At 14.8% G+C, this 17,136-nt stretch overlaps 1 protein-coding gene across 1 annotated transcript; it reads left to right on the forward strand.

Annotated features, from left to right (window-relative positions):
- Positions 1-406: 406 nt before the first annotated feature.
- LOC135950632 (uncharacterized) lies at positions 407-1,313 on the forward strand. Its single transcript, XM_065500163.1, has 2 exons — positions 407-501; positions 545-1,313. Exons 1-2 carry the CDS (start codon positions 407-409, stop codon positions 1,311-1,313), a joined length of 864 nt encoding a protein of 287 aa, XP_065356235.1.
- The last annotated feature ends 15,823 nt before the right edge of the window (positions 1,314-17,136 follow it).

Raw genomic sequence — 17,136 nt, forward strand, 5'->3', positions numbered from 1 at the left:
CAAGTTTTACCAAGATATCAGTACCACGGTGCTATTCACTAGCTCTACAACATCATGAATATTATGCTGAATTGCACACCTTTGTCGACGCAAGTGAAGACGCAGCTGTTTCATATTTTCGATTTTCATTCGGAGAAAAAGTTGAAATAAGACTCGTCGCAGCGAAATCAAAAATGGCACCACTTCGACCCCATTCTATACCACGACTCGAATTACAAGCAGCAACTATTGGTACCAGGCTTATGAAGACAATTACATGCAGCGAAAGATAATGTGGACAGACTCGAGAACAGTTATGTCATGGTTAGCCGGTGACCCTAGAAAATACAAACAATTTGTAATGTTTCGAGTAGCAGAAATTTTAAAATTCACAAACGTTACCGAATGGCGGTGGATTCCAAGCTCAATGAATGTAGCCGATTTTGCAACAAAGTTTAGACCAGCCACTGATAACTACAAGGAGTGGTTTGAGGGTCCATCTTGTCTGAAACATACACATTCGTAAGTCAATAATGATTTCGATTAATTTTGAATATTTTTCTAGTTGGTACCGACTTAAGCGCGATGTGGCAAATTGGATAATGTATGTTGAGAGAAAACTACAAAAGTTGCAGCAACAAAAATTAGTTGAAAGACTTAATTCTACGCATCTGGTTAGGGCAAAAAATATTATATTAAAGATGGCCCAAATAGAAAATTTTCTGATGATTATGCTGCAGTACAAAGCGGTAGACCCAATATTAAAGGTGGTGCCGTATGCAACATCCGCTTGTGGACCTCAACGAGATTTAATAATACTGTCAGGTAAACATCATGTTACAAAACTCATAATTATGGATTATCATCGAGCCTATCATCATTTAAACCACGAAACGGTGCTAAATGAAATCCGTCAAATTTATTTTATAGTAAAATTAAGAGCGGTTTATAAATCCGTTCGCAGAAATTGCCAGCAATGTAAAATTGATAACGCTAAACCCATTTCGCCTCAAATGGCATATCTGCCACCAGCACGCCTAGCAGCTTTTCAGCGACCCTTTACGTTTGTTGGAGTGGACTATTTTGGTCCAATAACAGTAACCTTTGGCAGAAAATCATTAAAACGATGGGGAGTAATATTCACATGCCTCACTATAAGAGCTTTTCATATTGAAATAGCCCATACACTCACAGCAGACTCATTTTTATTGACCCTTAGAAATTTCATAGCAAGACGTGGTACTCCAGCTGAAATTTATAGCGATAACGGTACAAATTTTCGAGGTGCTGATCGTTTTCTTCAAGAATATGGACTTCAACAAAGTACAAACTGAGATGGCGTATAAGGGCATTTCATGGAAATTTAATCCACCAGCTACTCCTCATATGGGGGGAGTTTGGGAGAGGTTAGTGAGATCTATTAAAACCATTTTATACAAAATATCTCCCATGCAAAGATTCACCGACGAAAGCATAAGAAGCGCCTTAATGGAGGTGGAATTAATAGTTAACTCAAGACCCCTTACATATGTGTCACTTGAAACCGAGGACCAGGAGGCCATCACCCCGAACCATTTTCTTCTGGGTAGCTCGAATAGTTCAAAGCCATTTTGCTCACCCGACAATGCTTGTGGTGGACGAGAATGCCGTTAGAAACACCTGGCAAAGAGGTAAAGTTTTAGAAATCACAAAAGTTAAGGATGGTCAAGTACGAAGAGCTAAAGTGAAAACTATGAGTGGTGTTATGGAGCGACCCGCAGTGAAGTTGGCAGTTCTGGATGTCGGTAATAAACTGGAGTAAGACTCTCAACGACTCATCTTACTGGGGGGAGAATTGTTACCGACAATTATTGACTCTACTACTATTTTTACAACATTCTACATTTTACAATTATTTAAATCATTTTGCAACACTATATTTTGTATTCCCTTATTATCCTGTTCTTATTATACATACTAGATTCATAAAAGATTTAACCATTGTTAAGACAGTAAGAAGAGCTTAAAAAACTTAAACATAAAACTAAGGTAAAATTATAAATTTAATATATTAAAAATTAATAATAAAAATAATTCGCTTTCAGAATTTTAAAGCGACAAACTGCTGGAATAAACTTAGATTGTTTTATTTTTAACAAGTAGTTTATGGATTAGTGAAGATATGAAAAGGTGCTGTGATATCCGGGATAAACTTTATAGAAAATGGAAGAATAACCGAAATAACAAAAAATATGAATTAGAATATAAAAAATTCAGAAACAATTTAAATAAAAAACTTAATTTTGCAAAGAACAATTATTTTAAAAATAAGTTTAAAGAAAACAAAATAATATGCGTGTTACGTGGCAAACAATAAATGAAATAGTGGGTCAAAAAATTAATAATAATGATGAAATATTAATTAAAATTTTCAAAATGAAAATGTTTTAAACATTACTAATAATTTTGCAATAAATTTTAAAGAAAATGTACAAAAAATAATCCATAATTATAACATAAAAACTATCCAATACACAAATAACAGAATTCGAAACTCGATATACGTTACTTCAACAAATGAAACGGAAATATACGCGATACTAAAAAACTTGAATGTTAAAAAAGCCCTGGTATTGACAAAATAAGGCCAAAGGATATTAAATATAATGCTGAACTTTTGACGCCTATAATAACCAACTTCGTCAACTAAGTATATTTAATGCAACGGTACCTGAGTTATTAAAAACGTTACTCATACGACCTATATATAAAAGCGGTACGAAAAATGACTGCAACAACTATAGGCCCATTGCCATATTATCAGTTATAGAGAAAGTACTCGAAGAAATAATAGTCAGATGATTAACTGATTTCCTAAGAAAATATAATATCATAAATGAGAGTCAATTTGGTTTCCAAAAAGGAAAAAATATAAATATGCTTCTGGGAAACTTCTCCAATTACATAAATAAATGCTTGAGCGAACACATTCACTGTCTAGTACTATTTATAGACTTCAGTAAAGCATTTGACACACTTTCACATACTAATCTTTTATGTATATTGGAAAGAAATGGAATAAGAGGCATATGCTTGGACTGGTTTAGAAACTATTTAGAGCTGAGATCATATTGCGTCAAAATCATATAAAAGCGCCACATGTTAGATACGTTGATATAGATGTAAAATTTCATGACTATCATTGCTTACGTAATACAAACAACAATAAAAACTGCAATACATGCAATACAAATATAGAATTGGTAAATATCTACAAATATCTTGGTGTATACGTTGATCAGAATTTCAAATGGAACTTCAGAACTTCGGAAAAACTGCGAAAAATAGCCTATAGTTTGTACCATCTTAGTTACTCCGCTCCCTTTGAGGTTCTAAAGCAAGCCTTTTTCGCTTTAACTGAATCCTATATTCGACACGGTATTACTGCTTGGGGAGGTGCAACATATTGCGGATCACATCAACAAACTCAAAACCAAATTCTAAAAATCTTGTGGAAAAGCCAACATCATAAAAATAATATCAACAACAATGCTTTTAACAACAACACCGTACATAACAACCACATTTCCGGCAACACCATCAATAACAACGCTTTAACGAACAACAACACCTTAACCAACAACAACAACGTTCTAACCATCAACAACATCGCCAACAACAATGTCCTTCACAACAACGTCAACAATGTAATTTACAATAACAACAACAATTACACCAACCATTAGCTATGCCAATATATTCAACAACATTTTCATATACAATAATATCTACTTAGCTAACAACAACGTTAATGAGATCGCAATCAGTAGCACGAACAACAACAACAACGTCGGAATCAACAACAACGATCGTAACAACTACCGCACACCGAACAACATTGCAAGCGTATTGAACGTAATGAACGTCCACAGCATCTATTGTTCAACTCTAATCAATGAATTTTATAATGACCCGAACTTTCTTCAACCCATTAATCACAATCACAACACAAGACGACGAGCACAAGGTCGTTTTAAAGTTAATCTTTATCATAATAATTATGGGAAAAATACACTTTCAGTTATATTACCTACAATTTTCAATCAATTGCCCGTTAACTTATTAAACATTACAAATAAATACAAAAGAAAAATATTAATAAGAAAACATTTAATAAATTCGCAATAAATTATAAATTAAAAAGAAATATATATTTGGGGCATTTCACGTCAAGTGAACCAACTTTTGAAATCGATGTCTTCCGATCGCGATGAATTTGCACCAATGTTAGTTCTATTGGATAGTAATTCGGACACCATTTTTCAACAAGATCGGTCAAGAACTCTCTGAGTTATAGGAGGTCAAAATTTGACATTTTGGCCAAACAGGTGTTTTTTTTATCCATATAACTTATTACCTATTGTTCTTAGCAAAATGTGTCCCAAATAGTTTAGATAGCTATTTATGCAATCTTTCGAAAAAAAAATTAAAAAAAATTAATAAAATATTTTTGATTTTTTTTTTATAATCAAAAATATTTTTGACTTTTTTTTTCAAAATGGGCCCTTTTTATTTTTTTTTTTATTTTTTTTAAAGAAAGCTTAGGTCTTTTCCTAAGCGACCTATATGGTCGCTTAGAGGGATGCGAGTGGGATATCTATCAAAAAAAATATTTTGTAACTCAAGATTTAAAATTTTTGATTTTTTTTGCAAAATCAAAAACTTTGTTGACTTTTTTTAAAAAAATGGACCCATTTTTTGCTCAGAAGAAAGCTTATGTGTTTTCCTTTAACACCCTTTTTGTCGCTTAGTGGGATGCGAGTGGGATATCTATAAAAAAAATGTTTTGTAACTCAAGACATACAATTTTTTACTTTTTTTTGAAAAATCAAAAACCTTTTTGACTTTTTTTTTTCCAAAATGGACACTTTTTTTATTAATTTTTTTTTTCTCAAAAGAAAGCTTAGGTCTTTTCCTTTAAAACCTTTTTGGTCGCTTAGTGGGATGCGAGTGGGATATCTATCAAAATAAATGTTTTGTAACTCAAGACAAAGGTTTTTAAATTTGCACTATTTTAATTTTTTTCATATTTGTGTGTAAACCTTAAAAATTAAACTTACGCAGAGAAACTAGACACATTAGCCTTTCCGATGGTATGTAACATACCCAACTAAAATTTCATAGCCTCGATACTGTAATACCCATAATATGTTAACCTCAGGAATAAAAATCACTTTTTTTCTATGGAAATGTTGAATAATTTAATTTTGTTATTTATTTGTAATAATAATTAATTTAATATACAACAATAATAATAATAATAATAATAATAATAATAATAATAATAATAATAATAATAATAATAATAATAATAATAATAATAATAATAATAATAATAATAATAATAATAATAATAATAATAATAATAATAATAATAATAATAATAATAATAATAATAATAATAATAATAATAATAATAATAATAATAATAATAATAATAATAATAATAATAATAATAATAATAATAATAATAATAATAATAATAATAATAATAATAATAATAATAATAATAATAATAATAATAATAATAATAATAATAATAATAATAATAATAATAATAACAATAATAATAACAATAATAATAATAATAATAATAATAATAATAATAATAATAATAATAATAATAATAATAATAATAATAATAATAATAATAATAATAATAATAATAATAATAATAATAATAATAATAATAATAATAATAATAATAATAATAATAATAATAATAATAATAATAATAATAATAATAATAATAATAATAATAATAATAATAATAATAATAATAATAATAATAATAATAATAATAATAATAATAATAATAATAATAATAATAATAATAATAATAATAATAATAATAATAATAATAATAATAATAATAATAATAATAATAATAATAATAATAATAATAATAATAATAATAATAATAATAATAATAATAATAATAATAATAATAATAATAATAATAATAATAATAATAATAATAATAATAATAATAATAATAATAATAATAATAATAATAATAATAATAATAATAATAATAATAATAATAATAATAATAATAATAATAATAATAATAATAATAATAATAATAATAATAATAATAATAATAATAATAATAATAATAATAATAATAATAATAATAATAATAATAATAATAATAATAATAATAATAATAATAATAATAATAATAATAATAATAATAATAATAATAATAATAATAATAATAATAATAATAATAATAATAATAATAATAATAATAATAATAATAATAATAATAATAATAATAATAATAATAATAATAATAATAATAATAATAATAATAATAATAATAATAATAATAATAATAATAATAATAATAATAATAATAATAATAATAATAATAATAATAATAATAATAATAATAATAATAATAATAATAATAATAATAATAATAATAATAATAATAATAATAATAATAATAATAATAATAATAATAATAATAATAATAATAATAATAATAATAATAATAATAATAATAATAATAATAATAATAATAATAATAATAATAATAATAATAATAATAATAATAATAATAATAATAATAATAATAATAATAATAATAATAATAATAATAATAATAATAATAATAATAATAATAATAATAATAATAATAATAATAATAATAATAATAATAATAATAATAATAATAATAATAATAATAATAATAATAATAATAATAATAATAATAATAATAATAATAATAATAATAATAATAATAATAATAATAATAATAATAATAATAATAATAATAATAATAATAATAATAATAATAATAATAATAATAATAATAATAATAATAATAATAATAATAATAATAATAATAATAATAATAATAATAATAATAATAATAATAATAATAATAATAATAATAATAATAATAATAATAATAATAATAATAATAATAATAATAATAATAATAATAATAATAATAATAATAATAATAATAATAATAATAATAATAATAATAATAATAATAATAATAATAATAATAATAATAATAATAATAATAATAATAATAATAATAATAATAATAATAATAATAATAATAATAATAATAATAATAATAATAATAATAATAATAATAATAATAATAATAATAATAATAATAATAATAATAATAATAATAATAATAATAATAATAATAATAATAATAATAATAATAATAATAATAATAATAATAATAATAATAATAATAATAATAATAATAATAATAATAATAATAATAATAATAATAATAATAATAATAATAATAATAATAATAATAATAATAATAATAATAATAATAATAATAATAATAATAATAATAATAATAATAATAATAATAATAATAATAATAATAATAATAATAATAATAATAATAATAATAATAATAATAATAATAATAATAATAATAATAATAATAATAATAATAATAATAATAATAATAATAATAATAATAATAATAATAATAATAATAATAATAATAATAATAATAATAATAATAATAATAATAATAATAATAATAATAATAATAATAATAATAATAATAATAATAATAATAATAATAATAATAATAATAATAATAATAATAATAATAATAATAATAATAATAATAATAATAATAATAATAATAATAATAATAATAATAATAATAATAATAATAATAATAATAATAATAATAATAATAATAATAATAATAATAATAATAATAATAATAATAATAATAATAATAATAATAATAATAATAATAATAATAATAATAATAATAATAATAATAATAATAATAATAATAATAATAATAATAATAATAATAATAATAATAATAATAATAATAATAATAATAATAATAATAATAATAATAATAATAATAATAATAATAATAATAATAATAATAATAATAATAATAATAATAATAATAATAATAATAATAATAATAATAATAATAATAATAATAATAATAATAATAATAATAATAATAATAATAATAATAATAATAATAATAATAATAATAATAATAATAATAATAATAATAATAATAATAATAATAATAATAATAATAATAATAATAATAATAATAATAATAATAATAATAATAATAATAATAATAATAATAATAATAATAATAATAATAATAATAATAATAATAATAATAATAATAATAATAATAATAATAATAATAATAATAATAATAATAATAATAATAATAATAATAATAATAATAATAATAATAATAATAATAATAATAATAATAATAATAATAATAATAATAATAATAATAATAATAATAATAATAATAATAATAATAATAATAATAATAATAATAATAATAATAATAATAATAATAATAATAATAATAATAATAATAATAATAATAATAATAATAATAATAATAATAATAATAATAATAATAATAATAATAATAATAATAATAATAATAATAATAATAATAATAATAATAATAATAATAATAATAATAATAATAATAATAATAATAATAATAATAATAATAATAATAATAATAATAATAATAATAATAATAATAATAATAATAATAATAATAATAATAATAATAATAATAATAATAATAATAATAATAATAATAATAATAATAATAATAATAATAATAATAATAATAATAATAATAATAATAATAATAATAATAATAATAATAATAATAATAATAATAATAATAATAATAATAATAATAATAATAATAATAATAATAATAATAATAATAATAATAATAATAATAATAATAATAATAATAATAATAATAATAATAATAATAATAATAATAATAATAATAATAATAATAATAATAATAATAATAATAATAATAATAATAATAATAATAATAATAATAATAATAATAATAATAATAATAATAATAATAATAATAATAATAATAATAATAATAATAATAATAATAATAATAATAATAATAATAATAATAATAATAATAATAATAATAATAATAATAATAATAATAATAATAATAATAATAATAATAATAATAATAATAATAATAATAATAATAATAATAATAATAATAATAATAATAATAATAATAATAATAATAATAATAATAATAATAATAATAATAATAATAATAATAATAATAATAATAATAATAATAATAATAATAATAATAATAATAATAATAATAATAATAATAATAATAATAATAATAATAATAATAATAATAATAATAATAATAATAATAATAATAATAATAATAATAATAATAATAATAATAATAATAATAATAATAATAATAATAATAATAATAATAATAATAATAATAATAATAATAATAATAATAATAATAATAATAATAATAATAATAATAATAATAATAATAATAATAATAATAATAATAATAATAATAATAATAATAATAATAATAATAATAATAATAATAATAATAATAATAATAATAATAATAATAATAATAATAATAATAATAATAATAATAATAATAATAATAATAATAATAATAATAATAATAATAATAATAATAATAATAATAATAATAATAATAATAATAATAATAATAATAATAATAATAATAATAATAATAATAATAATAATAATAATAATAATAATAATAATAATAATAATAATAATAATAATAATAATAATAATAATAATAATAATAATAATAATAATAATAATAATAATAATAATAATAATAATAATAATAATAATAATAATAATAATAATAATAATAATAATAATAATAATAATAATAATAATAATAATAATAATAATAATAATAATAATAATAATAATAATAATAATAATAATAATAATAATAATAATAATAATAATAATAATAATAATAATAATAATAATAATAATAATAATAATAATAATAATAATAATAATAATAATAATAATAATAATAATAATAATAATAATAATAATAATAATAATAATAATAATAATAATAATAATAATAATAATAATAATAATAATAATAATAATAATAATAATAATAATAATAATAATAATAATAATAATAATAATAATAATAATAATAATAATAATAATAATAATAATAATAATAATAATAATAATAATAATAATAATAATAATAATAATAATAATAATAATAATAATAATAATAATAATAATAATAATAATAATAATAATAATAATAATAATAATAATAATAATAATAATAATAATAATAATAATAATAATAATAATAATAATAATAATAATAATAATAATAATAATAATAATAATAATAATAATAATAATAATAATAATAATAATAATAATAATAATAATAATAATAATAATAATAATAATAATAATAATAATAATAATAATAATAATAATAATAATAATAATAATAATAATAATAATAATAATAATAATAATAATAATAATAATAATAATAATAATAATAATAATAATAATAATAATAATAATAATAATAATAATAATAATAATAATAATAATAATAATAATAATAATAATAATAATAATAATAATAATAATAATAATAATAATAATAATAATAATAATAATAATAATAATAATAATAATAATAATAATAATAATAATAATAATAATAATAATAATAATAATAATAATAATAATAATAATAATAATAATAATAATAATAATAATAATAATAATAATAATAATAATAATAATAATAATAATAATAATAATAATAATAATAATAATAATAATAATAATAATAATAATAATAATAATAATAATAATAATAATAATAATAATAATAATAATAATAATAATAATAATAATAATAATAATAATAATAATAATAATAATAATAATAATAATAATAATAATAATAATAATAATAATAATAATAATAATAATAATAATAATAATAATAATAATAATAATAATAATAATAATAATAATAATAATAATAATAATAATAATAATAATAATAATAATAATAATAATAATAATAATAATAATAATAATAATAATAATAATAATAATAATAATAATAATAATAATAATAATAATAATAATAATAATAATAATAATAATAATAATAATAATAATAATAATAATAATAATAATAATAATAATAATAATAATAATAATAATAATAATAATAATAATAATAATAATAATAATAATAATAATAATAATAATAATAATAATAATAATAATAATAATAATAATAATAATAATAATAATAATAATAATAATAATAATAATAATAATAATAATAATAATAATAATAATAATAATAATAATAATAATAATAATAATAATAATAATAATAATAATAATAATAATAATAATAATAATAATAATAATAATAATAATAATAATAATAATAATAATAATAATAATAATAATAATAATAATAATAATAATAATAATAATAATAATAATAATAATAATAATAATAATAATAATAATAATAATAATAATAATAATAATAATAATAATAATAATAATAATAATAATAATAATAATAATAATAATAATAATAATAATAATAATAATAATAATAATAATAATAATAATAATAATAATAATAAAATAATAATAATAATAATAATAATAATAATAATAATAATAATAATAATAATAATAATAATAATAATAATAATAATAATAATAATAATAATAATAATAATAATAATAATAATAATAATAATAATAATAATAATAATAATAATAATAATAATAATAATAATAATAATAATAATAATAATAATAATAATAATAATAATAATAATAATAATAATAATAATAATAATAATAATAATAATAATAATAATAATAATAATAATAATAATAATAATAATAATAATAATAATAATAATAATAATAATAATAATAATAATAATAATAATAATAATAATAATAATAATAATAATAATAATAATAATAATAATAATAATAATAATAATAATAATAATAATAATAATAATAATAATAATAATAATAATAATAATAATAATAATAATAATAATAATAATAATAATAATAATAATAATAATAATAATAATAATAATAACAATAATAATAATAATAATAATAATAATAATAATAATAATAATAATAATAATAATAATAATAATAATAATAATAATAATAATAATAATAATAATAATAATAATAATAATAATAATAATAATAATAATAATAATAATAATAATAATAATAATAATAATAATAATAATAATAATAATAATAATAATAATAATAATAATAATAATAATAATAATAATAATAATAATAATAATAATAATAATAATAATAATAATAATAATAATAATAATAATAATAATAATAATAATAATAATAATAATAATAATAATAATAATAATAATAATAATAATAATAATAATAATAATAATAATAATAATAATAATAATAATAATAATAATAATAATAATAATAATAATAATAATAATAATAATAATAATAATAATAATAATAATAATAATAATAATAATAATAATAATAATAATAATAATAATAATAATAATAATAATAATAATAATAATAATAATAATAATAATAATAATAATAATAATAATAATAATAATAATAATAATAATAATAATAATAATAATAATAATAATAATAATAATAATAATAATAATAATAATAATAATAATAATAATAATAATAATAATAATAATAATAATAATAATAATAATAATAATAATAATAATAATAATAATAATAATAATAATAATAATAATAATAATAATAATAATAATAATAATAATAATAATAATAATAATAATAATAATAATAATAATAATAATAATAATAATAATAATAATAATAATAATAATAATAATAATAATAATAATAATAATAATAATAATAATAATAATAATAATAATAATAATAATAATAATAATAATAATAATAATAATAATAATAATAATAATAATAATAATAATAATAATAATAATAATAATAATAATAATAATAATAATAATAATAATAATAATAATAATAATAATAATAATAATAATAATAATAATAATAATAATAATAATAATAATAATAATAATAATAATAATAATAATAATAATAATAATAATAATAATAATAATAATAATAATAATAATAATAATAATAATAATAATAATAATAATAATAATAATAATAATAATAATAATAATAATAATAATAATAATAATAATAATAATAATAATAATAATAATAATAATAATAATAATAATAATAATAATAATAATAATAATAATAATAATAATAATAATAATAATAATAATAATAATAATAATAATAATAATAATAATAATAATAATAATAATAATAATAATAATAATAATAATAATAATAATAATAATAATAATAATAATAATAATAATAATAATAATAATAATAATAATAATAATAATAATAATAATAATAATAATAATAATAATAATAATAATAATAATAATAATAATAATAATAATAATAATAATAATAATAATAATAATAATAATAATAATAATAATAATAATAATAATAATAATAATAATAATAATAATAATAATAATAATAATAATAATAATAATAATAATAATAATAATAATAATAATAATAATAATAATAATAATAATAATAATAATAATAATAATAATAATAATAATAATAATAATAATAATAATAATAATAATAATAATAATAATAATAATAATAATAATAATAATAATAATAATAATAATAATAATAATAATAATAATAATAATAATAATAATAATAATAATAATAATAATAATAATAATAATAATAATAATAATAATAATAATAATAATAATAATAATAATAATAATAATAATAATAATAATAATAATAATAATAATAATAATAATAATAATAATAATAATAATAATAATAATAATAATAATAATAATAATAATAATAATAATAATAATAATAATAATAATAATAATAATAATAATAATAATAATAATAATAATAATAATAATAATAATAATAATAATAATAATAATAATAATAATAATAATAATAATAATAATAATAATAATAATAATAATAATAATAATAATAATAATAATAATAATAATAATAATAATAATAATAATAATAATAATAATAATAATAATAATAATAATAATAATAATAATAATAATAATAATAATAATAATAATAATAATAATAATAATAATAATAATAATAATAATAATAATAATAATAATAATAATAATAATAATAATAATAATAATAATAATAATAATAATAATAATAATAATAATAATAATAATAATAATAATAATAATAATAATAATAATAATAATAATAATAATAATAATAATAATAATAATAATAATAATAATAATAATAATAATAATAATAATAATAATAATAATAATAATAATAATAATAATAATAATAATAATAATAATAATAATAATAATAATAATAATAATAATAATAATAATAATAATAATAATAATAATAATAATAATAATAATAATAATAATAATAATAATAATAATAATAATAATAATAATAATAATAATAATAATAATAATAATAATAATAATAATAATAATAATAATAATAATAATAATAATAATAATAATAATAATAATAATAATAATAATAATAATAATAATAATAATAATAATAATAATAATAATAATAATAATAATTACAATATCTTCAATATATTGTCCTCCTAGGTATAATATTAATCGAGAGCAGTTTCTCGAATATTTTAGGACTCTAGGTCCAAGATTTATAGCAGCTGGCGATTACAATGCAAAACTTACATTTTGGGGCTCTCGCCTTATTACTCCTAGAGGGAGGCAACTGTTAGAAGCAATATCGTCTAACAGACTAGATACCATATCTAGTGGCCAACCTACTTATTGGCCTAAAGACCTCAATAAGAGTCCCGATCTAATTGACTTCGGTGTAATCAAGAATATAAAACGAGAATTTATTTCAGTGATCCCTCCTCTGGACCTCTCGTCTGACCACTCGCCTACAGTTTTAAAGTTATTAGAAGTTCCAAGTAAATTGGAAAACTCTTACTCTTGTTTCCCTAACAAGAAAACGAACTGGTTAAAGTATAAAATGTATGTTAGCTCACACTTGCCACAGAACATCTCATTGAAAAATGAATATGAAATACAATCCGCTGTCGATATATTTACAGACATTTTAACAAACGCCGTTAAAGTGTCCACGTCCCCAGTCACCCTGGGGAATTACATACATTCAAAATGTCCTAAAAGCATTGTGTCTCTTATCAAAGAAAAGAGAACACTCAGACGTCAATGGCAACAATCGCGATCTCCGAACGTAAAGGCTAAACCCAAAAGGAGACCATTAAGAGGGCTAGATCTGTTGACGACCAGCCTACCTCGTCAACAAAGAAGGTAAAGAAGTCGGAATGATCCGGATGGGAAGATCAGTACCGATCAATGGCAGCTGCTTGAAGATATACTCCTTGACGAGATGGCCTTCTATAGTTTTAGCTCTGAAGACGTATCTTTCAAAGGTGCTGACTGGGCTAAGGGAGTCAAGGTCATAAACTGCGGTAATAAAAACTCTTTTGAATTTTTAAGGACTGTAGTTGGGAAACTTGAAACTTTTGATTGATCCAAGAACCTTGGATCAATCAAAATAAGGTTTGCGGGTTGGGGATAGCGGGATACACGTTATTTATCCCGTCCACTGAGGACAAGGTAAGAACGTGTATCCTGGTAAAGAGAGAACTCAAACTAATAATTTGAGGGGTGAGCGGACGCTGACATTGGCTTCGGTGTATATGCCGTATGAGGTAGCAGATCCACCAGGCAACGAGGTGCTGGAGCTAACGGCGCACAGTGTATGAGAAAAAAAAGGGAAATAAATCTGTAACTTCTAAACGCTTAGTCCGATTTGAATGAAATTTCACATGCGCAAAGAGGAAGTGTTGTCGGCCAGGGGTCCCCAAATTAGGACACCTCGGGTATGTTCAATTTTAAAAATTATCCTATTTCTTCGTTTGTGTTCCGATTTCAAAAAAATTACGTATGTATATGGAATCTTCTCGTCAATTATCTCTTATAGCTTAGGAGATATTCGCATTTGAAAATTAAATTTTCAACATTTTTACACACCCTACTCCAGTTTTTTGATGACCGCGGTTCCTAAAATTTCCTGATTTTCTCCATTTTTCTTTTATAGGTTCAATAACAAATGTATATATCAAATAAAGAAAGAATTGTTTAAAAATCATGACCGATTCCAAAGTTACATGCATTTGAATTTAAAATGGGCGATTTTTTGCTATTTTTTGGGAAAAAAGTACTTTTATTCTTTTTAGGTTATCTAAAAAATTTCTAAGACGATGTATAATTATTTTGTACTTTTTGAAAAACTAACTTTACATCAAATATTTTAAATGAAAAAAAGTTGATAATTTTTGATAACGAGGGGACCAGGTCCATTAAAAAAACGCCTATTTTTTATGTAAAATTCAACTCTAGGGCAAAAATTCTCAAATCGCATAGTCGATATCAAAATATAGAAACCTATTTTAGATGGCCCAATATGTTCTTAATTATTTTGTAAAGAGTTCCGATAACCCCGCCCCTGGTATGGATATTATAGCCAAAAAGCGAAGAAATACCATTTTTGGGATTTTTCAACACTTTTTTGGGAATTGCCGGATTCCTGATTATAAATTTCAAAATTTGTTTTTATTTTTTCATTTTCAATAAAAAATCTATATAAAAGTAAAATTTCATTAAAAAATATTCATAAATAAAAATTTTATTTCAATTTGAAATATTTGTATTGTCGCAAAAATTAAATTAAAAAAAAATTTTGTCATATTTTTCGAAAAAGTATTCCATGATTTTTTTTAATTGACAAAAGTTATACATGTTACTGAAAAACAGACAAAATTCCCTAACCATTGATATATAACATGTCTACCTTTTGTTTTTTACGTGGCAAATTAATTAGGGAAAACTTAACACCTCGCAGAGAATTTACCTCTCACTATTATTTTCAGTCTACAGCCACTTTTTTACGATCAATCCTTAAATTTTATACCTATATTTGAAAATTGTCGTAGGTATTATTTAAAATGGTCATGGTTTTTAC

The sequence above is a fragment of the Calliphora vicina genome, chromosome 2, assembly GCF_958450345.1.
Source record: "Calliphora vicina chromosome 2, idCalVici1.1, whole genome shotgun sequence".
NCBI lineage: Eukaryota > Metazoa > Arthropoda > Insecta > Diptera > Calliphoridae > Calliphora > Calliphora vicina.

Coding starts and splice junctions, on each gene's coding strand:
- LOC135950632 (XM_065500163.1), top strand. CDS start 407: ATGAATGTAGCCGATTTTGCAACAAAGTTTAGACCAGCCACTGATAAC. Junction 502..544: donor TGTCTGAAACATACACATTC/GTAAGTCAATAA, acceptor ATATTTTTCTAG/TTGGTACCGACTTAAGCGCG.